Below are 24,207 nucleotides of genomic sequence, written 5' to 3'. Positions count from 1 at the left end.
TGCTGGATTCTACTATTCTAGTACCCATCGAAGACGACGAATAGGGGTGGATGGGATGGAGAACAGCCGATGAGTGGCGTCGGTGGCGAGGGAGCCGCAAAACGGAAAGGAAATGCTAGCAGGGGGGGCAGCGGGGACACTGCTAGAGACGGATGAGTGGACAAATGTTGTATTTGGAGGGATCATTAGAGACAAATCAACAACAACGCCCATCCGATTGAGTTCGGATGACTACGAACTGTCGACTGAATCGATCCAATTTTTCAGAAGGTCCGGAAGGTAATATCGCCGTTTGTAATGTTTTACAAAATCTAAGCTGTCTTTGGGATTCAGGCCAGTTCAGTTACCATCAGGATATCAAATCGAAGCTCTTTTTCGGTGAAGAAGAGTTGCAATTAACAGGTAGGCTGTTCTAATTAGTCATACCTAACCGTGCAGGCTACTCCCTTCGTTTCAAAATGTAGGTCGTTTTAGCTTCTTTGGTTTATAGGTGTTGCTATATATCTAGATATAGATATATCTAGACATAACAGTATCTATAAACTTAGAAAAATTAAAATAATCTACAATTTGAAACGGATAGCTGCCCACTGTGTCAACCAAAAGCATCGTGGATGGATCCACAGCATACGTCTCTATAAAAGCCTCCCGTCCCATTACTCCGTCCCCGTACACGGGTTGTTGCTAGTTCCCGACCGGCACTTGATGGGGGATGTGCTGCACCCTCAGGCCGGCCCCGGCGACGTGGCGCCGCTCTGGCCCGGCGAGATCGACGAGCAGCTCATAACCGAGCTCCTCAGCGACGAAAGCCTCCTCCTGGGCGCCCTGCAGCAGGCCCCCGCGGGCGGCGACGCGGAGCCCTGCTCGCGTGACAACACGGGGGCGTCGTCGTCGCCGGCTGCTCCCGCGCCGTGCAACAGCGGCGGCGGCGGGGCCGAGCGGGAGGAGGTGCTGCCGCAGCCGGAGGCGGTGAGCAGGGCCCTGTGCTCCGTGTACACCGGGCCGACGATCCGGGACATCGAGAAGGCGCTGTCGACGTCGCGGCCCTACCCCTGGAGCAGCCGCCGCTACAGCACGATGCATCTGTAGGTGCATCCGATCCGTGTATCCATGGACCAGTATAATTCCTGACGCAACAAGGAGGCTGATGATGAATGATCCGCGCATGGCTTTTTGGATGGAATTGAAGTGGCAGGTTCGGAGCGGCGAGCCGGGCGGCGCCGGAGAGCAAGTACACGACCAAGGTGAGGAGCTGCGGCGGCAAGACGCCGAGCGACGGGTACAAGTGGAGGAAGTACGGGCAGAAGTCCATCAAGAACAACCCCCATCCCAGGTGCCTACCTCTACCTTCTAGAGCGTTGTTCTTGTTAAATTTGGCCGTTTACTACACTTGCCCCGCCCCCCCCCCCCCCCCCCCCCCCTAACTGAAAAAGTTTCAAATTTGGACGCGTTGTTCTTTGGCATACCGATCGCATCGCAGATTTGCACATGCGCCAAGTGGTCATGTACGCATGATCAGGGGGCTTATCCGCGATAGGTAGAAGGTCGCTTGTATAGATCTAAATCCTGTCGAGTTTGGGCATGGTCGTCGTCGACGCAATCATGCAATGATACGCAATTACGCATGCGAGTTTGGGCAATGTCACCGCCTCACCGGAGGTAACTAGGCGGCCCGGGCCCCGGGGGCCGGGGGACGAGCGGCGGCCGATCGAGAGCGCACACATGTGGAAGCGAGCCGTGTGGCCGCATGCATGCGTACATGGACATGGACTAGCAGCTGGAGAGCAGAATCGCTGCGGCAGCAGCAGCTAGCGCGCGTGCGCGTCGTCGCCCGGCCACGCGGTGTCGCGGTCTGCGCATGCGTAGCACACCAGCACGTGTGCCGCCGGTCTCCGATGATATCAGAGTAGACTAGACATCGACACGTTTCTGGGCTTAGTTGGTGCCCGGTGCAGAGCCTCACGGTCACGGCGGCCGTGCAGCAGCGCGTTGCATGAGACGAGCAGATGGGGAGATGGCAGGTGAGGCCATGAAGGCCGTCGGCGGGGAGCCGAGGGAAGGCCGAAGTACTGACGCCAGCAAGAAGAGATACTCCTTGGATTGGACTGAAAGGAGAGGCCGGCAGAGGAAATAATCAGAGAGAGGGACACATATGCGCGGCAGATTTCGAGATTTCGAATGCACTGTTCCATGCCGATCGACTTTACATTTGCTGTCTCATCAGAGTCGTCTCATAACTCCCTTGCTCGTTCACCAGTTATTAGGCGCTGCAGCTCAGCTACAAAGACTCGATCAACAAAATTTTTCAACGGTTTGTAGCATTCTTATAATCAATTTTTTAGGGCCAACCCTAGCGTTTGAGAGGTCCTGTGCCGATTGCCATGGATGGAGTTAGGTCCCATGGAAATAATGCTTGTTTATTCTTATCCTTTTAAGAAAAATCCTGACTACATATGTTTTGTTGAATGGTAGCAGAATCACATGCATAAGTAAAGCCATATCAAATCCACATGAGTGGTATGATCGTTTCATCTATTACCAGGCTATGTAGATTCAAGATAGGAAAAATATATAGGAAGTGAAAATTGCGTTCTTGAAGTTGTCAGTGCAATAAAGGAAGTTTTATTAATTTCTAGATCGTTGCATCGCCAGTGAGTATATATATTTGTAGAAGAACATAAAGATGAGCTAAACTTAGTTTAGACTAAAAGGTGGTAATATTGAAACATTTCATTTTGAGAATTTGTTTTCAGTTTTACAAAGTTTGTTCACTAGCACACTGCTCCAGGTTTTACATTAAGCTCATTTAAAAATACATTAGGCTACTTTGTTAAGGTTGGCTAGTTAAGCTTCACCATTTTATCATTATGATAGTATGTTAAGGTATATATCATCTCAACTCTTAATAAGCAGAGGCATGCATGCATCTTTCTCACTATGTGCAATGTTAATTTCTCACTATGTGCAATATTAATTTCTCTCCAAAGCACATGATAATTACAGGATTAAGCATATGATTAAGGGCCCCTGCAAGGCTTTGGGGCCATGAGCGACGTGTCGGTGTTTTATACTCGGCAACCTATCGAGGGTATCCCAAGATAGTAGATTGGTTGGTAGGGTATTGTCGGACCTGAAACTCAAAGGTAAAAGTGAGGACACAAGATATGGATTTATACAGGTTCGAGCCGCTAGAGTAGCGTAATAGCCTACGTCCTGTTTGGGGTATTGTATATTGCGCTCTGCACTTGGGTGTTGTTTGGTGTTGAAGATTTGATCCTCTGTTGTAGTTCTATGAGGTTTTGGCCTACCGATCTAGGGACCCCTGCCCTCCTTTATATACTCCAGAGGGCGAGATTACTAGTCGGTTATAAGGAGAAGTCCTAATAGGATTATATGGTATGAGTCCTAGTAGGATTGCAGAGCAATCCTAATAGGAGTCCGTCTTCTTCCTTCCTTGCGGTTATTAGGGATCTATCCCCGACAAGCCCCCAAGCGCTTCATAGTCGAATGCAGTAGTCTTCGACTACTTTTCAGATCCTCGCCGAGTAGTTTAGTGCTACTCGAGTATTTTATCTGGTTGAATCTTCAAAGTTCCTCAAAGTTGTATGAGGCTATGGTGCGCTCAAGCCCTTGATCGTCTTGATTTTGCAATCTTCATTGTTGAAATGTGATATGGAGGGCGGTGAAAGTCGCACTCCATATGGATTGCCCCCCGAGCCTTAAGTTGAATCGAAGAATCAGCCTGAAGGTCAATAAAATCTTGAATCTTCTACCTTTGTTTTGAAAAAAAACAACTGTTGGGTGTAGTTAATTAGCCCCTGAGCCTTGGAATGATTAATTAATCAATCCAAGGGTCCAGCGAGCTTTAGTCTTCACACCAATCATCTTTTGAGTAGTTTTTTTGGCGTCTAGTCCTCGAGCTTATGCGCTAGGTGAGCCGTAGGAGCCACGTTGAGTAGTTATTTGGCGCTTAGCCCCCGAGCTTGAGAGCTAGTGGAGCTATCGGAGGTATTCCGAGTAGTAATTGGCACTTAGCTCTCGAGCTGGGAGCTAGCGGAGCCATTGGAGGTACGTTGAGTGTTCTGGAGAGTTGTCGCCAAAGTTTGACCTGCAAAAAGAGATACATACATTATGTAGCACATTTGTAGAATTTGGAACTACTAAAATTTATTTAGTGATGAATGTAGTGTAAATATTGTGTGTCATGCTCTTGTTTTGGTCATATTTTCCCGAGTAGTTAGTCTGTTACATTTAGATTCCCATTCTCTATTTAGCCATTTGTTACTGCGTGTAAGATCTTTATCTCGTGTACGCATACTGACACTGCTGCTATGGAGATCTTTGTCTCACGTCCTAGTGTTTAGGCATGACAGAAGATCAGAGACTTTCACGAATTGAGGCATGTTCTGCTCGAATAGATTAACAACCGCTAAGAGAAGACGTTTAAAATAAGTAGTCGGGATTGCGACAAAAAACTGCGCGATTACGCGTAAAGTAGTTATTGAGACTTTTTTGCCTTTTTAGCGAGGAGAGCACGTGTTGCTGCGCATAGGATTTGTACCTCCTTAGAGTGCAGCCGCTGCGAGCCTCCAGCACTCAGTGCACCAAACCCGTGGCCGTAGCCTATGAAATTCGATGTACCAAACCTGCTGGCGGAGCTTCCAGAACTTAGTGCACAAAACCCGTGGCTATAGCCTCCGTAACTTGGTGTACCAAGCTCATGGATGTCGGTTACATGCCCCAGGAATAATTAGCAAAGTGTAGCTCTAGAGGGTAATTTCCGTCGAGAGGCATACACAAAAAAGTACTCGGTGCGTTGCCCTGCATGCGGAAAACAAGCCAAAAAAATTATATAAAATAATTAAAAAAGTAACTTAGCTTGATTCGTGGACGATTGTCGACGAAGCCGTGGCGGTCGTCGTGAAGCCGCGACGGTTGTTGATGAAGCCGACTAGTTGGAGTCGATTCCGACTAGTTGTTGATCACGTGGAATCCGTTCTCAACTAGTTTGTAGTCGAAACGAGAAGTTTAGATAGTCGTTATTGTGTCGCCGAGCGTTCTGGTGAAACCAACGCAATCATGCATGCTGAAGTCCCACGTGCATTTCTTTAGCACATGGTAGTGAAGAGCAACAGATCTCCTGGTAGCCTTCCTGGTACTTGTACTGAAACTCCAAAAAGTATCCTTGCACGGAGAGTACTCGAGCTGATAGTTTCCTCGATCCCTGCACGAGCAGTAGATGGAATATTGGTTGGCCTTCATTGCTTCAGTATAGGATCTGGCAACTGGAGGCAATTAGCTTAAGGTGCATCGTTGGTGACTTTGACTCAGAGACGGAAAAATAATTCCGCCGGCATTTTTCCTTCTCACGGGTGAGGAGTAGTAGCAGATCATCAGCCTTGAGCGACGCACAAAGCCACGGAGGATGCAGTGCGACCAGTGCTGCAGCTTTTTGAATGCATACGAGCCAACAACCGATTGATCTCCCGCAAGCTTCTCGTATCTGCTTTGAATCGGAACTCGACGACTTGCTTCTCGTCGAGTAGATTGATTTTGAAGATGAGATCCTTCAAGCTCAAGCTCGCCCGATGATCTCAACGATCACAGGTAGGCGCAGTAGATGTCAGGGTTTTATACCTGGCAACCTATCGAGGGGTATCCCGAGTTAGTAGATTGGTTGGTAGGGAATCGTCAGACCTGAAACTCGAAGGTAAAAGCAAGGATAGAAGACATGGATTTATACAGTTTCGGACTGCCAGAGTAGCGTAATATCCTACGTCCTATTTGGAGTGCTCTAAGTTTGGGTGTTGTTTGGTGTTGAGGGGTAATTTGTTTACACGGCCGTTGGAGTACATTAGAATGAAGGGTACGGTCTATGTCAGTTAGCTCGTGTCATAGTGTCCCCTAGACTAATGCTAGCCCTTGTTTACTTGGCCAAATTGGGAGGTGCCAAATTACTGTAGCAACACTGTAGCGTTTCGTTTGTATTTGTGAATTATTGTCCAAACATTGACTAATTAGGCTCAAAAGATTCGTCTCGCAAAGTACAACAAAACTGTGCAATTAGTTTTTAATTTCATCTACATTTAGTACTCCATACATGTACCGCAAGTTTGATGTGATGGGGAATCTTCTTTTTGCATAGTGTCAAAGTTGGGAGTTGGGAGTAAAGTGAACAAGGGCCTAATTAAAAACACATTTAGAACCTGCTTTCCCCTTTGATGGAATGTAGTCCGTACCGTTCAAGCACCAGTAGTGCCTGAATCATTAAGTACCGGTGCCTGAATTCACCGCTGGCGCTGCACTAATGCTAATTATTAAGGGGTGTTTGGTTGTTTATTCCTATCACATCGAATATTTAGATACTAATTAGAAGTATTAAATATAGATTAATTACAAAATCAATTCACATGCTAATTTGTGAGATGAATTTATTAGCCTAATTACTCTATGATTTGACAATATGATGCTACAGTAAACATGTGCTAATGATGGATTAATTAGGCTTAATAGATTCGTCTCGCGAATTAGTTTTATAATTAGCTCATATTTAATCCTTCTAATTAGCTTTCGAATATTTGATGTGACATGAATTTTAGTCCAGATTAAAGATCCACGCACCCCTAAGTACCAGTGCCTTGCCAGCAGCGAAGGTCCAAAGAGCAAGGATTCGCAAAAGAAAACCACCTGGGGCATCTGTGTAAAGTGCACAATTGTAATTGTGCAACAGTGCAACTGAGAAAGGTGCTACGCTTCCATGGAACCTGCCAAGACCTTCTCCCATGTTCAGAGAAATCGGCTAGCTGAAGCCTGAAGGCGACATTTTTGTCTGTTATTACGCCCAGAATAGGAGCAGCAATAGTTCCAGCAATTAATAATTGCCCCTTCCTGTCACGCGATCATTCGTTCGACTACCTCCAGAAAGATATATCACGGTTTGACCCCCACATAAACAGGATGTGCACAGCACGGCAACCACTAACAACCATCCACGTCTCATTAAGTGGCGCTAGATTAACTAAAAAAAGTTGGTTTCAGATGGGCTGTCCTTTTAGTTCCAGCAACCTCAAGATACAGTACATGTACCAAGTCATACTAGGCTATAGGCTATAGGCTATAGTTTCACTACTCATGGGTAGCACAGCGCTCCTACGTACGCTCCGGCACCCTTTGCTCCATGCTCAAGAGTACAGGGTGCACGGTGCCACATTCCGACGTCAACCTCACCCCGATCAAGGTTTGGATGTTTTTCTGGATCTTCAGGTAAGTGAACACGCGCACACGCGACTTCCTCCACCGTCATGGTGCCCTAGGCAGCCCCATCTGCCCCTTCTGCACTGTCGTTGAGGATGCCACCCACCTATTCTTCGCATGCCCCCGCATCACTAGCTTTTGGCAGGAGGTGTGCCCCCGCATCGCTAGCGTTTGGCAGGAGGTGTGCCCGGGCGCCCTCTTCGCCAGCCTTGTCGGGGCGCTCGATGTGATCCCGCCCCCGCCTGGAGCTCCTCAACACTGCCTCACTCCTGCTCCTCTAGGTGATCTGAAAGCGCCGCAACAGGATGGTCTTCGACTCCATCAACCAGCCCCCTCTTCCATTGCCCAAGTCGCTGGGGAATATCTGGCCCTCTGGGTGCATCATGCTCCACGTCACCTCGACACTCTCCCCCTAGAAACCTTATGCTCGGGCCTTTGTGTGTAATATAATAGCCCTTCGTGCTCACCGCCCGCCAACCCCCCACCCCCCCCCCCCCCACCTCAAAAATGCCTCATGTAGAAAGCTCTATAATCTGCAGCATGTAAACAAACTTTGCTGGCTCCGACCTGACCTTTGAACGAACGTTCAGATGGGTGTGCTCCGCCGCCGTTGCTCCTTAAAATAAATTTTTGAGTAGCATAACAACATTTCAGATCATCTAGCACTCTCTAATCTGTGCGTACCACCTGTACTTGGCGAGAGTGAAATTTGTTTCCGTATATGCCGTTGATGACCGCCAATTTTGATGAAATGAAACCACTGGTTGCTGATAATGTTATAATCTGCCGTCACGCCTTTGCCGTGCCGCCATGCAGGAGCTACTACAAGTGCACGAGCTCCCGGTGCGGCGCGAAGAAGCACGTGGAGAAGTCAACGGACGACCCGGAGATGCTGATCGTCACGTACGAGGGCCCGCACCTGCACGGCCCGCAGCCGCTCTTCCCGCGCCGCCAGTTGGCGTCCGTGGACCTGTCCGGCGCGGCGGCGGCGGCCGCGAAGAAGCAGGCCAGAACCCCCTCCCCGGCCGCGCGCGCAAGCGACGACGGCGGCGCCTGGCCGCCGAACGACCAGCAGATGGCGTGCGACGACGACGACGCCGGGGCGCGAGGAGGGCGCGCCGCCACGCTGCCGGGAAGCGGACGCGCGGAGGACGCCGTGCCGCACGGGCAGCAGCACCTGGCGGACTCGTGCGACGACGGCTCGACCGCCTCCGTGCCGGCGCCGCCGCCGCGGGCTGCTACCGCGCTGACTTGCGACTCGCCGCCCACGACCTGGTCGTGCCCTGACTTCCCCTTCGTGTGGTCCCCTGAAGCTGATCCCCTGCTTCTGTAGAAGCCGGTAACAAGCTCGTCTAGGAATAGGGTATGCGGAGTATATACTTATAACTATACATATACATGCATAGATAGCAACGGGGATCAAAGACCCGGGACCCCAGTGATTATGTTGCAGGTGAGAATAACCCAAGTGACTAAGCTACAACACTGGAGCCAAGCTACCTAAGTTGGTGCAGCGCCAGTGGTGAAAAAGGCTAGCACTTTTCAAGTGTAAATCACAAGTGCCAATGCGTGCCCCCACAAGAAGTTCTTCCCTTTCTACCCCGACGTTACAAGACCTCGCCGTTTATTTTCAGGTAAAAATTGGTTGCCCGTGCGGCGTGCGCAGTGGTTTACCCGTCCCCATCCAGCGCATCCGCGTCGCTCTCGCCATTACGTGCTGTCCCCGTTCTAGGACTCGTCTGTTTTCCCCAACAGCACCTCGTAATCCAAGTCCACGGTCGCTAGCCGCGCCACGAATCGACCGATCGCTGCCAACCAACAAGGGTTCCATGGATGAATCCGATAGCTTTGCTGAATTGACCGGATAGATCGATGGACCAATATGATCCATTACCATGTCAATTGCTCGTGCGCTGGGATCCTGGGACGTTTGTGACGGAACCAGAGGCGACGTGTCCGTGTGCTGGCCTTCAGCTTTGTGATGCTGGTGACCTGCCGACTGGATGATGGATATACGAAGGCATCTCCGTTGCGTGTCCAAGTGTGTTGGCGGCGCTTAAAAATACTTCCTCCGATTCAAATTACAGATTATAGGTCCTAGATTCATAGATATGCACTTAGTTGCATACAAACATATGTACATCTAGAAAAATTAAAACAACCTACAATTTAGGACTGAGAGAGTAGTTGGCAAATCAGGATGTTTTTTAGGGTAATTGGCAAATCACGATGTAGAGGCACGAAGGAAGATTGGCTCAGAGCAAGAAGAAGAAAGTCCCAACTTCGGCGGCGTGTCTTACACATCATGCTCACCACCAAGAACATAAGTTGTGTACGGCACAAGTACGTATCAACAGGGTGCAAGAGTCGGGTGTAGCGTAGCTAAGAGCAGGGCAACACAGAATCCAGCAAATCCCAATGCACGCGTCATGCAACTGGAATAGGAATTCGACAGGCCTTCAACTGAATAACGGCGCAATCGGTCCCTCATCAACGATAAAAGAGTTAAAAAAAAGCGTATTTTTCTTCTTCAACCTTTGGTTTTCCAACTTCATTCTCCGGTTCATCACTTCATCAGTGAGCCTCTGAATTTCTGATGCTTTTGTGTAAGCTGGGAGAACCCAACTTGTTTTGGTTGGACAAGCATTATTTTGGGCTTTTCATAGTTGGCGAGTAGGTGGCCCAATCAATTCTCTTGGTCGTACGTTGAGTTGTGGGCTTATGGGCTTTCCCTTAGGCTTACGGGCCAAACGAGCCTTCTTTCTATTTTGCCGCAAGCCCACCTATTTTTGTCTCTGCTGCAGTAATTCACACCGAACCAAGGAAATCCCAATATCCAGTCAATTGCTCAGTTGTGACTTGGTTGGGTACATATTCAACTGGAATAGAAATTCGACAGGCCGTTAACTGAATAACGCGAACAAAACCGACCGGTCCCTCAAGGATAAATAAAAGAGTTTTAAAAGCGTATTTTTCTTCTTCAACCTTTGGTTTTCCAACTTCATTCTCCGGCTCATCACTTCATCAGTGAGCCTCTGAATTTCTGATGTTTTTACTGTAAGCTGGGTTGTTGGGTTATTGTACGAAATTCCTACAGCTTCCGGAACCCCCACCCAAGAACCCGTTGTTTTGGAGAAGCATTATTTTGGGCTTTCCATGGTTGTCGAGTACGTGGCCCAATTTTCTTGGTCGTGCGTTGAGTCGTGGGCTTATGGGCTTTCACTTAGGCTTACGGGCTAAAGCCGAACCTTCTTTCTAATTTGGAAAAAAAAAAAAGCTAAGGAGCGCCAATGCGCGAGCGCGCCACCTGCAGGGCCTGCTGTAGCCAGGCGGCAAGGAGATGAACCATCATGGCCCACGAGAATCTTTTCAATTTTTACTTCTCTAAAATGCGATAACTTTCTCATAAATTGTCTATTTTCAATTCTGATCGCACCATCGTATTTTTTACGATAAGATCTATAAAACAAAATCGATGATGCAATGTTTTGAAATAGTTTTTATAATCTAGCAACTTATATTAAAAGTACAGTAGCTACTTTATGTATTACATACGTGACAACTTATATATAAACCTCTCAACATTATATGTAGATAAATTGATTAGAATAATTTTTATCCTCCATTATATTGTCTCTATGAACTATCTACATAAGTAAACACATTGTCTCTGTATAAGTTACTACCAAACATATACAACATACTATTATTCTTTGCACATGAGTTGTTGCACAATCTTTGTATAAATTGATACATTTATTTCTATATAAATTTATTACTAAACTAGTAGACATACAATAGAAGTTGGTACATAATCATTGTATAAGTTTTATATGTTACCTCTACATAAGATATCAGGATGTATATATACCAGCCGCATAAAATAATTTTAAAACATATCATATATGGATCTTGTTTTGTAGATCTCATTTTAAAGACACTTGTTGAAAGAGTAATGGTCATTTAAAGAAAATATAAATATTTTCATGGCTGATGTCACCAACGAAAATAACACATTGACACAATCCTGCACCATGCTGCCGCTCCTGTTGGTAAGCGCACATGCAAGTAGATGATACACTGACTGATTAAATTAGAACAAAAAAGGAAAACAATTAGCTCCCGCGTACTACCGTACTGCAACATGAATTAGGGGTCGCGCGTTAGCCTGCGCGAACGGTCGCGCGTTAACTTCGTCCTTCTAATTTGCCGCAAGCCCACCTTTTTCTGTCTCTGCTCTGCTGCAGGCGGCAGGTAAAAATCACAGCTTAACTCGAGCTCAAAGCTGGTTTTAACCCACGTAATCCAAATCATCGACGCATATCTGCTAGATGGCGGCGAACCCTTCAACGTGTCGACCCGCCCGTTCGTTAAACGCGAACGAAACAAGCGGAGCCGCGTCCGCCTCCGCCGCCGCCATTTCGCCACCCGCCGTCTCGTCGGTTCGTCACCCTCCCACGCGATCGCCGGAGGATCGGGAGACCCAACCCTAGGGCACGCCCTCTCCCTCCCTCCCTTCCCATGCCCTCCGCACCATCGCCGCCATGAGCCTCTCCTCCCTCTCCCGCGCCCTCGCCCGGTCCGCGCGCTCCACCCGGCCGCCGCGGCAGGTAGGTCGCTGTTCGAGCCCGCCCCCGCACGTTTCCGTGCCCAGCTCGGTTTTCTTCGGACGTGTCATCCCTAATTTTTTTCCATAGGGTTCTCTGCTTGAGGGGTATGCCGGGCTCCGCGCGGCGCCGACCCCGCGGCCGTCGATGCCTGGCGGTGATGTCGGCGGATTGGGGTTTGTGCGCAGCTACTTGACGTCAGCGCTGGGGAGCCGGGCGGCGGCGCCCACCGGGCAAGGGAAGCTCGGGGATTGGAGGTTCCTGCTCGCCAGCTCGCAGTTCCGGCGGCTCTTCTCCGATGGGTCCAACAAGAGTGAGTTTTCTTTGCTGGTTTGGATAATCATTTGGTCGGTTTATCTTCAGTGTATATAACGTGCCTCTTTCGGCTTTAGATTACGAGAAGTACCATCCAAAGGAGAAACAGGAGGAGCCAAAGGGGGATGGGAGTGACAAGTCTAACCCCAAAAGTAAGTAGTGGTAATTTAGTTCGTTCAATGCACATTACTGTTGTACAGGAAGAAAAAAAATGTTAATTTTGTTCCGTGCTTTATAAAATAATATGGATTATCGAAAGCTTCCACCTTTCTATATGTTGGTAGCTAGCTATTGACCTTACTGGATTCCAAACTCACAAGGAGGATTTCTATATATGTGACCTGTGTTTTGGCATAATATTTATCATGAAAACGCAGCAATGACAGGGGACTAGATAATGATGGAATTCTACAATGTTGTTATACCATAAGTATCTGATTGAAATAGGATAGATGCACTGCAATTCAGTGGAAGTAGAACAAATATGTATTTTGGTTTTCTTGTGAAGTTATGCTGCTTTGCTTTCCTTTGGTATAGGGCATGTTTGCAACTTGGAGACTTTGTGTAATCGATCCATTTGGTGCAAGCCATGCACATAACGCGGTTGCAATTTTTTTTAATGTTCAGAGGATTCCAATTCAAAGTTTCAGTGGAATTTCAAAGAGGATGTCATGAAAAAATTCCAGGAACTCCTTGCCCCTCTGCTTTTTCTTGGACTAGTGTTGGCTACCTTACCCAGGGGTAATTCCGCACAGCAGGTATGCTGCTTACTCATATCTACTATTAAATATGCTTATAAGTTGGAATTGTTTATAAGTTGTTTGTTTCCTATAACTCTACAGTCTTGTGTATAAATTACATGGTCATGGTTAATAGAAGACTAACTATACTGCAGGTTGCAGGTGCTCTCTTGTAGGTCCAAACCATTATTCCTGAAAATGTTAGGCAAAAGTTGTTATCTCTTATTCTGGTGTATAAATTTTGTGATAATAGACATTCCGTTTGAATTCAATTTGAGTGGTGACAGGCAGATGGCAGTCCCACTCCCATCCCAAGTTCAAATGTTGAAACTATATCACCTCAGCTAGACACATGACCTCGATGCTGATTAATTCACAGTTCCTAATGTCATAGACAACTGAAAAGGGCTAACTGCATAGTTAAGCTTGTGGAGATTTCCAACCGATGACATTCCCATGTTTAAGATTATTATGACCCAGGGAGCATATGCTGGTTCTTTATTTAGTCCTGTATCATTGCGGATACAGTATGATGTTAATTTACTTTTTTTATATTCCTTGTTAATCAGTTTATCTCATCAAACTACTATAAGCTGCGGTTTCCTGCCTCTTTGCATTAGTGTAGCTCACACTTTCTCTAGTTTATTAGACCATTATCAGGATCATTTCCTTCAACTTTTGCAGATAAGCTTCCAAGAATTCAAGAACAAGTTATTGGAACCAGGGTTAGTTGATCACATTGTTGTTTCAAACAAATCAGTTGCAAAAGTTTATGTTAGGAGTTCACCCTCAAGCAACCAAGGCCAGGACGGTGATATCCATATCACAACCAGTCATCTCCCTGGTAGAGAGACTCCTAGCAAGTACAAGTACTACTTTAACATTGGAAGCGTAGACTCCTTTGAAGAGAAGTTAGAAGAGGCCCAGGAAGCATTGGGGAGAGATCCACATGTTTATGTTCCAGTAACCTATACTTCTGAAGTTAATTGGTTCCAGGAATTGATGAGGTTTGTCCCAACAGCTTTGCTTGTTGGATTAATTTATGTGGTGGGGAAAAGGATGAAAGGTGGTATTAGTATTGGGGGTCCTGGGGGTGGAGCTCGTGGTATTTTTAGTATTGGAAAAGTTCAAGTGACAAAGATGGACAAAAATTCAAAAAACAAGGTTAGTTTTTGTTTGCTGTTCATTCCATGGCTATTAAAAAAGAATCTGACGCTTGATATTTTCTCATTTTTAATGAAAAGTTTGCGCTTTCATAGTGCTATAAGGTTTGTAGTTGTTCAGGGGTCATGGCTTGGCACATCATCATCAAAGTTGAAGAATATCATGTACATATGGTGCTTCTCTTAGTCTCTAGTAATACTTGTATTTGTATTATGTTGCAGGTGTTCTTTAAGGATGTAGCTGGTTGTGATGAAGCGAAACAAGAAATAATGGAATTTGTGCATTTCCTGAAAAATCCCAAGAAATATGAAGAACTGGGAGCTAAAATACCAAAGGGTGCTCTTCTTGTGGGTCCCCCTGGTACAGGGAAAACACTCCTTGCTAAAGCTACTGCAGGAGAGTCTGATGTGCCCTTCTTGTCTGTTTCCGGTTCAGACTTCATGGAGATGTTTGTTGGTGTTGGACCATCCAGGGTTCGGAACTTATTTCAAGAAGCTCGACAATGTGCACCTAGTATTGTATTCATTGATGAAATCGATGCAATTGGTCGTGCAAGGGGTCGTGGGGGATTCTCTGGGGGAAATGATGAGCGTGAAAGCACATTGAACCAGTTGCTTGTAGAGATGGATGGATTTGGAACAACATCTGGAGTTGTTGTTCTTGCTGGTACAAACAGACCTGACATCCTAGATAAGGCTTTGCTCAGACCAGGGAGATTTGATCGTCAGATAGCCATCGATAAACCAGACATAAATGGTCGTGATCAAATATTTCGCATTTACCTTAAAAAACTTAAGCTGGACAAGGAGCCATCATTTTATTCTCAAAGATTAGCAGCTTTGACACCTGGGTTTGCTGGGGCTGATATTGCTAATGTTTGTAATGAGGCTGCTTTAATTGCCGCAAGGAGCGAGGATGCACAGATAACGATTCAGCATTTTGAAGCTGCTATTGACAGGGTTATTGGAGGCTTGGAGAAGAAAAACAAGGTACCTTTTGGAATTATATTGTTTTGCTACTTTTCTTATGCTAAACCGATACGCACAAAAGTTATAATCCACATCCTTGTCCCCTTAAATGCACAACACACTGAAAAAAAATGCTATTCATTTGTTAAAATATTCAAACTGAAAGGCGAATAAGGTGTGCATGGAAATATGCTAAGATATTCCCATTTATTGGTGGCAGTTATATCTTGTTGAGCTATTTGCAGGTTATTAGCAAGCTGGAGCGCCAAACTGTTGCGTACCATGAATCTGGTCATGCTGTCGCTGGATGGTTTTTGGAGCATGCAGAACCGCTTCTTAAAGTTACAATTGTTCCTCGTGGCACAGCTGCTTTAGGATTTGCTCAATATGTCCCTAGTGAGAATCTTTTGATGACAAAAGAGCAGCTTTTTGACATGACATGCATGACGCTAGGTGGTAGAGCTGCAGAGGAGGTACTCAACATTTTGGTAGATCTTTGTATGACCAAATTTTCAAGTGATCTAGCAACTGATGCAACTGTTCTATGTTTCAGGTTTTGATTGGGAAAATCTCTACTGGGGCTCAAAATGACCTGGAGAAAGTCACCAAGATGACTTATGCCCAGGTTGCAGTATACGGTTTCAGTGAAAAGGTTGGGCTTCTTTCTTTCCCTCAAAGGGAGGATGGTTTTGGAATGAGCAAGCCATATGGTGGCGAGACTGCATCCATCATTGACACTGAGGTGAGGGAATGGGTGGCAAAGGCCTATGAAAAAACTCTTGACCTGATCAAGACGCACAAGGAGCAGGTTGCACAGATTGCAGAGCTGCTGCTTGAGAAGGAGGTTCTCCACCAAGATGATCTAGTCCGGGTACTAGGGGAACGCCCATTTAAGACAGCTGAGCCTACTAATTACGATCGTTTCAAACAAGGTTTCCAGGTTGAAGAGAGCGACAAGAGTGCTGAAGTTTCAGATGCCAATCCATCATCCCTGGGAAATGTTGTGCCAACATAAACCTTGACAACTTCAATCTGTACATTGCATCAACCCCTCCACCCCACATATGGCATCAGAAGGCTGTATAAAAGAGTTCCTTCGTGATGATTTGGTTCCCATGCAGACTCTGAACTTCTGTCGACTCACATAGTTGAGGCTTCTGTTTTTTTAACTATACTGACAGAAGTGTTTCTCTCGGCGATCTGCACTACGATGTTCCCTGATAAGGTCGCGATATTTAATTCCATTTGCCGAGACGGCATGAGTTTGCACTTCGTGCTCTTTTGTCGAGACAGCATGAGTCTGCACTTTGCACTATGCCTTTTGGGCTATTTTTTTATTTGCCATTGCAATTTTCTTTAGACCCATATAGCAGTCATCACAAAAATCACCTGTCCTTTTATGATATTGGGTTGCAATTTTCTTCTGTTACGCCATCCATGCCTGTCAGATGGTTTTTAACATCAACGATTACAAAGTGCCCGAATTGCCTCTTCTTCATCTTCCGCGTATGTGTCCCGGGAAAGCCCAAGGACCGAAGGCCCAGCCACCCACCAGTGACACTTGGTCTTTCTTGGTCTAGCAGTCCCACCACAGCGTCCACCAGCCGGCCCAGGGGCACGCTAGAGAGTGATTTTTTTATTTTAGTGTTTTGCAAAAATACATGTCTTGATAAAAAGAATTACAAATTTATATGCATACAGCTGTTTGAAACGGCTATAGCCGCTATAGCCGGTTAAAACGATGGAATTTACCTTGGATCCACCTAACCGCCAATTCAAATGGCGGAATTTCCGCAGCACATCTTAAAAAAATCATAACCTTTTCATATGAACTCGGACGGAGATAAACTTTATATGTAAATTGTAGATCTTAATGAGATGTACAACTTTATAGTTCAAACTTTTTATTTGGAACCATCTTAGTGCTCAAATAATCGATTCAATGTTCAAATCCTCGTTCATGTCTACCACCCTCTATATTTCAGATACACATAATTGACTCGTAGCTCACTTTGTTTTAAGGCTTCCACACTGCGGTATACAATTTACAAAGCCAACATGCTAGAATATTAATACTACAACCACCCTGTATCGCATCCAAGTCCATAAAATGCTCGCATTGATCCAAATGTATAACGTTGCTCAAATCACCAAGAACAACAAGCTCACCAAACAATTTCAAACAGCACAGTTTGTGGCCTATTCAGCTGTCCTTCATCTTCTATTTCTTACTTAGTAGTAACAGAAGTTTTATATGTGTGCACGCACTTCAGCAAATCGGACAACCTCACATCTGCACATACTAAGCTTGATATCCTTTTATGCTGTTGTCTTAACCAACATCCTGATCAAGGCCTATTGGGGAAAAAAAAACACTGTGGACCCGATCGATCAAGAGACAACATGGAGCAGGTTGCACAGATTGCATAGCTGCTGGCTGCTGCTTGAGGAGGTCGAGGTTGTTCACCAAGATGATCTTGTTCGGGGTTCTACATTGAGGTGGCCGAGCCATAGGATCGTTTCAACCAAGGTTTCCAAGATGAAAGAGAGTGATAAGAGTGCTGAACTGTCAGATCATAATCCCGGGCAGTCTTATTCCAACGTAAAACATTTCCATTGACTTTTCATACTTGACCCTCTTATTAGTGATTAATCTGACAGCAGATTCACGTTTTGTCTTAGTCAACCTTCACCAAGATATGGCCGTGAGACGAGACTTGAACATTACTGAAACCTTTCCATGGAAAGGAATCCAAAATTTCCATTCAGCATCTTCCCGGGTCTATGATTGCATAACAACACAGCATCCTTTTTTCCCCCCGCAAATCATTTCATCTGTGTCAAGGCATCTATCATGGACTGCTGGAAAAAAAACTGTAAAAAAGAACGTGTGCCCGATGGAAATTGGAAAGCACCTGACGATGCTGTGAGTACCAAAGGGAACTTCGAAATTGGCATCAGAAGAACGTATACCTACCCAACTTTTAGAGTAAGTAGACGCGTGCAGAGTATGCATTTCAATGTATCATCAAATTTTTTTTGAAAGAAGAATGTCTCATCAAATATAGAACATATAATATACGTATAGAATAACAAACTAGACAACATGGCTGATTTTTCACGTCTACCACACAGCAAGGAAAAGCAATAGGGCCAGTTGGGTGAGGCATCCTTCTCCCCCTTTGGAGACTTGCCGAAAAGAGCAACAGTTCGAGCACGGCTCTCGGTGACCCGCTAACCGGCGCAGCTTCAGCGCCACGGATCTCATCTCCTGGTTGGCTGGCTGGTTCACACAATCACACACTATACCCTTTCCCTAATCATGCGCCACGCCTGGCCGGCGATGCGAATGGGCGGCCGGTCCCGGAACAAGACCGGCCTCCGATCCTCCCCCAGCTCTCTCTGGTCGCTGTCCTCACTGGCTCCGGCGAGATCCCTTGGCATGCAAGGATATGTTAGGAGCCCTGCAAAGCTGTGATCCTCAACTGGGCCACTTGGGGTCGCCTCTGACCTTTTGTTCCGGGGCAGCTGGAATTTGCAACTACTCCTGATTTGAACACATTATCTGGGGGGTTTGAGGGGCCGGGTGGTAGGTGAAGTAAGCCCAGCAAACCCAAGACCTGGTGAAAGTAGCATGCTTCTTGTGCTGTGTGTGTCAATGTGTGGTTAGCTCAACATCGGTAGGAAAGTGAAGTGTAGAATTTCTTGCTAAACATGTGCTTTTCTTTTTTTCTTTTTAATTGAGTAAATGGCACTTCATATCGGTTAATTTAGCGTAAAATAGCAGGTTCTGTGGCTATTTCTTCCTTTTTTTTTTGTCCTGAAAGCAAAAGCTGTCTGAATCAATTTTTTTTTACAATATTGTGTGTTTCAAGTCAATAAGAAATCAATGCAGTGAACTAACCTTTCTGCCGTACCAAATATCCATTGGTAATTCCATTATTTTCAGGTATAGTAATGGTACGGTGTACATTCTGCGTGTTAACTAAGTCATGAAAAAGGCTAAAATATGAGGGTGGTCAAGAACACAAGATTGACATGTAAACAGAAGGGTGGTTGACTTTAGCCACACTCCGAAGCTACTATCTATAGTCGCTAAGCCATTCCGCACGGGCCCCGCCGGCAGTGTTGCCTTGCGGCGACATCGTGCTCAATAACCAACCCTGCACCAAACAAAGCTTACTGAACTCTGCACAATAAACATCTGAACTACGCGCATGCATAGCCAAAAAGTTCTGGAAGCAAGCGTACATGCTAATCATCTTCTCTCTCGTGCCCGCTCTTCCAACATCTACTATATATAGGAACATCTACTGCCATCTCAGACACAGCGATCAGTCGTCCTTAGCCATTGTTGCCAAGGAGTGCTAGTCATCAGCCGTCGTCAAGTGTCTCTCCGGCTGATCGAGAGCTTGAGGAAAGGCAGCAATGGCTACCTCCTACCTGCTTCTCCCTTACTGCGTCCTCGTCGCTGTGCTCGTCCTGCTCTTCTCCGTTGACGTGGCGGAGGGCGCCATTAGGGAGTATCAGTTCGATGTAAGTGTGCAGCAAGAAACAGAGCAAGCATGATCGATGCGTCCTCCCACATCAACGTACTATTTGGTAGTTGCAATTAGATGCGGTTAATTAATGTTGCGACAAATGCAGGTGCAAATGACGAGCGTGACGCGGCTGTGCAGCAGCAAGAGCATCGTGACGGTGAACGGCCTGTTCCCGGGGCCGACGGTGTTCGCCAGGGAGGGCGACCTCGTCGTCGTCCGCGTCGTCAACCACGTCCCCTACAACATGAGCATCCACTGGTACGTGCTCATGCCTGGTTGCCTGCCACCTTTCACGTCTAGCTCGTAGTAGCACGAGCACGCATTGGCTGCGGCGACCGGCTGGCTGATCACCGGCGAGCTTCATGGACGACGCAGGCACGGCGTCCGGCAGCTGCGGAGCGGGTGGGCGGACGGGCCGGCGTACATCACGCAGTGCCCGATCCAGAGCGGGCAGAGCTACGTGTACAAGTTCACCATCACGGGGCAGCGCGGCACGCTGTGGTGGCACGCGCACATCTCCTGGCTCCGCGCCACCGTCTACGGGCCCATCGTCATCCTACCCAAGCCCGGCGTCCCCTACCCGTTCCCGGCGCCCTACAAGGAGGTCCCCGTCATCTTCGGCGAGTGGTGGAAGGCGGACACGGAGGCGGTGATCAGCCAGGCGCTCCAGACCGGCGGAGGCCCCAACGTCTCCGACGCTTTCACCATCAACGGCCTCCCTGGGCCGCTCTACAACTGCTCTGCTAAAGGTTGGAGATGCATGGCCCCAACGCGAGCAGCATGCATGGTTCACTGAGCTGACGGCTTGCATTATTATTGTTTTGTCGTTTATATGCAGACACGTTCAAGCTGAAGGTGCAGCCAGGGAAGACGTACATGCTCCGCATCATCAACGCTGCGCTCAATGACGAGCTCTTCTTCTCCATCGCCGGCCACCCACTCACCATCGTCGACGTCGACGCGGTCTACATCAAGCCCATCACCGTCGAGACCCTCATCATCACCCCGGGGCAGACCACCAACGTGCTCCTCACCACCAAGCCGTCGTACCCCGCCGCCAACTACTACATGCTGGCCGCGCCCTACTCCACCGCCAGGCCGGGCACCTTCGACAACACCACCGTCGCCGGCATCCTCGAGTACGAGGACCCCAATTCCCCTTCCCCCGCGGCCTTCAACAAGAACCTCCCGATCCTCAAGCCGACCCTGCCGCAGATCAACGACACCAGCTTCGTCGCCAACTTCACGGGCAAGCTCCGCAGCCTCGCCACCGCGGAGTACCCCGCCGACGTGCCGCGGGAGGTGGACCGGCGGTTCTTCTTCACCGTCGGGCTGGGCACGCACCCGTGCGCCGTGAACGGGACGTGCCAGGGCCCCACCAACGACACCCGGTTCGCGGCGTCCGTGAACAACGTCTCCTTCGTGCTCCCAACGACGGCGCTGCTGCAGGCGCACTTCACCGGCAGGTCCAACGGGGTGTACTCGCCCAACTTCCCGGCGGCGCCGCTGATCCCGTTCAACTACACGGGGACGCCGCCCAACAACACCAACGTGTCCAACGGGACCAAGCTGGTGGTGCTCCCGTACGGCACCAGCGTGGAGCTGGTGATGCAGGGCACCAGCATCCTCGGCAACGAGAGCCACCCGCTGCACCTCCACGGCTTCAACTTCTTCGTCGTTGGCCAAGGCTTCGGCAACTTCGACCCCGTCAAGGACCCGGCCCAGTACAACCTCGTCGACCCCGTCGAGCGGAACACCGTCGGCGTGCCGGCCGGCGGCTGGGTGGCCATCCGGTTCCGTGCAGACAATCCAGGTAAGAATTCAAAAATTACCGTGACATACTAACTGTGCCAGATCAGCAACGATCTGATGAGGAAGCAAAGTGACTTTGGTTTGGGATAACCCAAGCTTCTTGGAGAATGTTAACAGTAGTCGTGTGTGCAGGGGTGTGGTTCATGCATTGCCACTTGGAGGTTCACGTCAGCTGGGGCCTGAAAATGGCATGGCTGGTGCTGGACGGAGACAAGCCTAAAGAGAAGCTGCTGCCTCCGCCGTCTGATCTCCCCAAATGCTAGGCGACACGCGGAATTGCCGATAATCGCCATCGACTGATTGACGCAATCTACAGAGATTGCTGCGTGCTCCCCAATTTGCATAGGATATTTTAGCATCTTTTGCTTGTGCTGTGGTTGGTGCTATGAAACGCTTCCATTAGCGGTTTCTGCTTTTTCCAGTTCAGACGTCGTCTGGTTAGCTGCGTGTGAGTCTCACGGGCAGGAAGGTTCCTTGATCAAAGGCAACGCCATTAATTTTTTGATTGCAATCAGTTACCATCATCTTTTGTAAATCTTATCTGAGAACTGGATTGTGTATCCAGGTGTGCCTCCTAAATAATATGTACTGGGATTGGAATTTATTGAGTTATATGTTGCACCATACAACCTTTTATTGACAACTACACTGATGAAAAACTGAGCTTTAATCCCAGTTGGAGAGACATATAGGTCTTGAAAATCCAACCAGGACTAATCATTCGGGACTAAAGATCCGGTTGGTAGCACCAACCGGAACTAAAAGTATTCCGAAAAAATAAAAAAAAGTGGGCCGCCCTCCGTCTTGCCTGCTCGCGCCGCCACCCCTACAGCTCTGCCTCGACCACCGTACCACCTCAGCTCCAACTTCACCACCGAGACAACCAAATCAAGAGCAAGAAACAATTGATGCTTCACAAATTGAAGCAAAAAAAATATGCTCATCTCACATGATCATCACACAAGTAAGAACACACAACCAATCAATTCGCACAAAATCTGATACACAATACACAATTCGCACAAATCATGCACTACTAGATCACTATTCACTCACAAACAAATCATGTCGGGCCACCTGCGCTGCGCCGCTCGTGCCTCCCACCGCCAGTCGCACGCCACGGGGAGCTGCGCCCCCGCTGGCCGGACGGCGTCAACTGCCGTGCCCCCAGGCCGCGCGCTGCTCCATGACCTTGGGCACGGCCGCCGGCACCCCGCCGCCCCTAGCAGGCCGGCCACAGAAAACGGTCCCGGCCACCGTGTGCCCCGCTGGCCCATGCGCTCCCACACCAGCCGCGCAACCCCGACCGCTTGTGCCCCTCCCCACCGCGCTCCTGCCACCGATCGCGTGCCGTGGGGAGCCGTGCCCCCGTTGGAGGCCGAGCTAGCCTTTGTGCCCCCAGGCCGCACACCACTCCATGGCCTTGGCCACGGCCGTCGGCACCCAGCCACCCCTAGCAGGCCGGCCGTGGGAGGTGGTCCCGACCGCCGCGTGCCCCGCCATCCCGTGTGCTCCCGCGCCAGCCGCGCGGCCCTGGCTGCTCATGCCCCTCACCGCCGTGCTCCTGCGGATGTCGTGCGCGCGGGGAGCCGCACCCCCGCTGGCCGGACGGGCCGCGCCTGCCGCCATGCCCCTAGGCCGGTGCCGCTCCATGGCCTTGGCCACGGCCGCTAGCGCCACGCCGCCCCTAGCAGGCCGACCGCCGCGTGCCCCGCTGGCCCGTGCACTCCCACGCCAGCCGTGTGGCCCGGGTCGCTCGTGCCCCCCATTGCGCGCTCAGATAACGCCTATGTGGAGATAAGGGAGAAAATGAGAGAAGATAAGGGAGAAGGGGAGAGGAGGAGAGAAGACAAGGTGGAGAGAGAGGGGCCGCCTGCGGTAAAAATATGTAGTCCCGGTTGGTGGCTCCAACCGGGACTAATGGTTTCTATGCTCATTTATTAGGGTTGGTGGCTCCAACCGAGACTAAAAGCTCCACTTTTATCTTGATTGAAACTACCAAACGAGATTAAAAGGGTTTCGAGAGACTATAAAATTTAGACCCGGAACTTTTTGTCTTCTAGTGCCCGCCAAACCGGCAGCACGAACGGTACCAGGTACCAGTGGGCAGCGTGCACATTACAGCCAGCAGGTGCCGAGTGCCAAGCAAGAGGCGGTGAGCATGCCAAAAGGTTCCGCTTCCTCTTGGAAGCCTCAACCCCATGTTCGGCACAACAAAATCCATAGCCATGAGTCCTCCGTGAAGCGTCCTGAGAGCTTGATGTGATGTGAGATAAATGGATGATAGCAACCTTTCCTCATCTACGTTCATTAGACGATGCATCTAGAATCCTCAGAGAAAAAGCTTGCATGTAGTGATTAGGAACTTCCGATACCTCCCATTTCTAGCTAGTTGATTTCTATGCATGTACTAGGCAGGATTGCAGTCCTGCAGTGCGGAACGACAATGAAAGCTAGCCTACCTGCAGCTTATTGACTACTATATGGTCATAAGCAGATGCGATATCGATCAGAGTGGCACAAGGTACTGAAGCAACAGGCTACATGGTCCCAATTTATTTTTATTCGTGGGCGCTGCAAGCTTGCTGCCCGCAGGACTAGAAAAGGATGGTTGGTCGAGGCCGCATGGGCACATGCTAAATAAAGAATACCCCTCCATCCCAAATTCAGATACGTGCCGGTTTGAGAATTCAATAGCGCATAGCTTGGCTTAGTTTTGCATTATGGTAGTGGTGGGTTATGCAGAAGTAGGTATATGGGGTATTTTGGCATAATTATTTGTGGAAGGGTAGTGGACTAGTGGGTG

The 24,207-nt window shown here is 48.4% G+C and overlaps 3 protein-coding genes across 4 annotated transcripts; all 3 read left to right on the top strand.

Annotated features, from left to right (window-relative positions):
* The first annotated feature begins 656 nt into the window (after positions 1–656).
* LOC117856073 (uncharacterized) lies at positions 657–8,859 on the top strand. 2 transcript variants are annotated; one of them, XM_034738496.2, is made up of 3 exons: positions 657–1,085; positions 1,196–1,333; positions 8,071–8,859. In XM_034738496.2, the coding sequence occupies exons 1-3, from the start codon at positions 706–708 to the stop codon at positions 8,585–8,587; spliced, it is 1,035 nt and encodes a 344-aa protein (XP_034594387.1). In that variant the 5' UTR covers positions 657–705; the 3' UTR covers positions 8,588–8,859. The 2 variants fall into 2 exon arrangements, with proteins under 2 accessions (XP_034594387.1, XP_034594386.1); XM_034738495.2 differs by having other exon boundaries at positions 1,190–1,333.
* Positions 8,860–11,607: 2,748 nt separating this feature from the next.
* LOC117856071 (ATP-dependent zinc metalloprotease FTSH 3, mitochondrial) lies at positions 11,608–16,320 on the top strand. The gene is made up of 8 exons (XM_034738493.2): positions 11,608–11,864; positions 11,952–12,174; positions 12,254–12,328; positions 12,804–12,934; positions 13,601–14,080; positions 14,302–15,069; positions 15,294–15,521; positions 15,602–16,320. Exons 1-8 carry the CDS (start codon positions 11,799–11,801, stop codon positions 16,061–16,063), a joined length of 2,433 nt encoding a protein of 810 aa, XP_034594384.1. The 5' UTR covers positions 11,608–11,798; the 3' UTR covers positions 16,064–16,320.
* A 3,010-nt stretch (positions 16,321–19,330) lies between these two features.
* LOC117856072 (laccase-12) lies at positions 19,331–22,013 on the top strand. Its single transcript, XM_034738494.2, has 5 exons — positions 19,331–19,584; positions 19,696–19,847; positions 19,965–20,338; positions 20,428–21,402; positions 21,534–22,013. The coding sequence occupies exons 1-5, from the start codon at positions 19,477–19,479 to the stop codon at positions 21,662–21,664; spliced, it is 1,740 nt and encodes a 579-aa protein (XP_034594385.1). The 5' UTR covers positions 19,331–19,476; the 3' UTR covers positions 21,665–22,013.
* Positions 22,014–24,207: the final 2,194 nt, after the last annotated feature.

The sequence above is a fragment of the Setaria viridis genome, chromosome 5, assembly GCF_005286985.2.
Source record: "Setaria viridis chromosome 5, Setaria_viridis_v4.0, whole genome shotgun sequence".
In the NCBI taxonomy this organism is placed as follows: Eukaryota; Viridiplantae; Streptophyta; class Magnoliopsida; order Poales; family Poaceae; genus Setaria; species Setaria viridis.
This window is presented reverse-complemented; position numbering and strand designations above follow the sequence as displayed.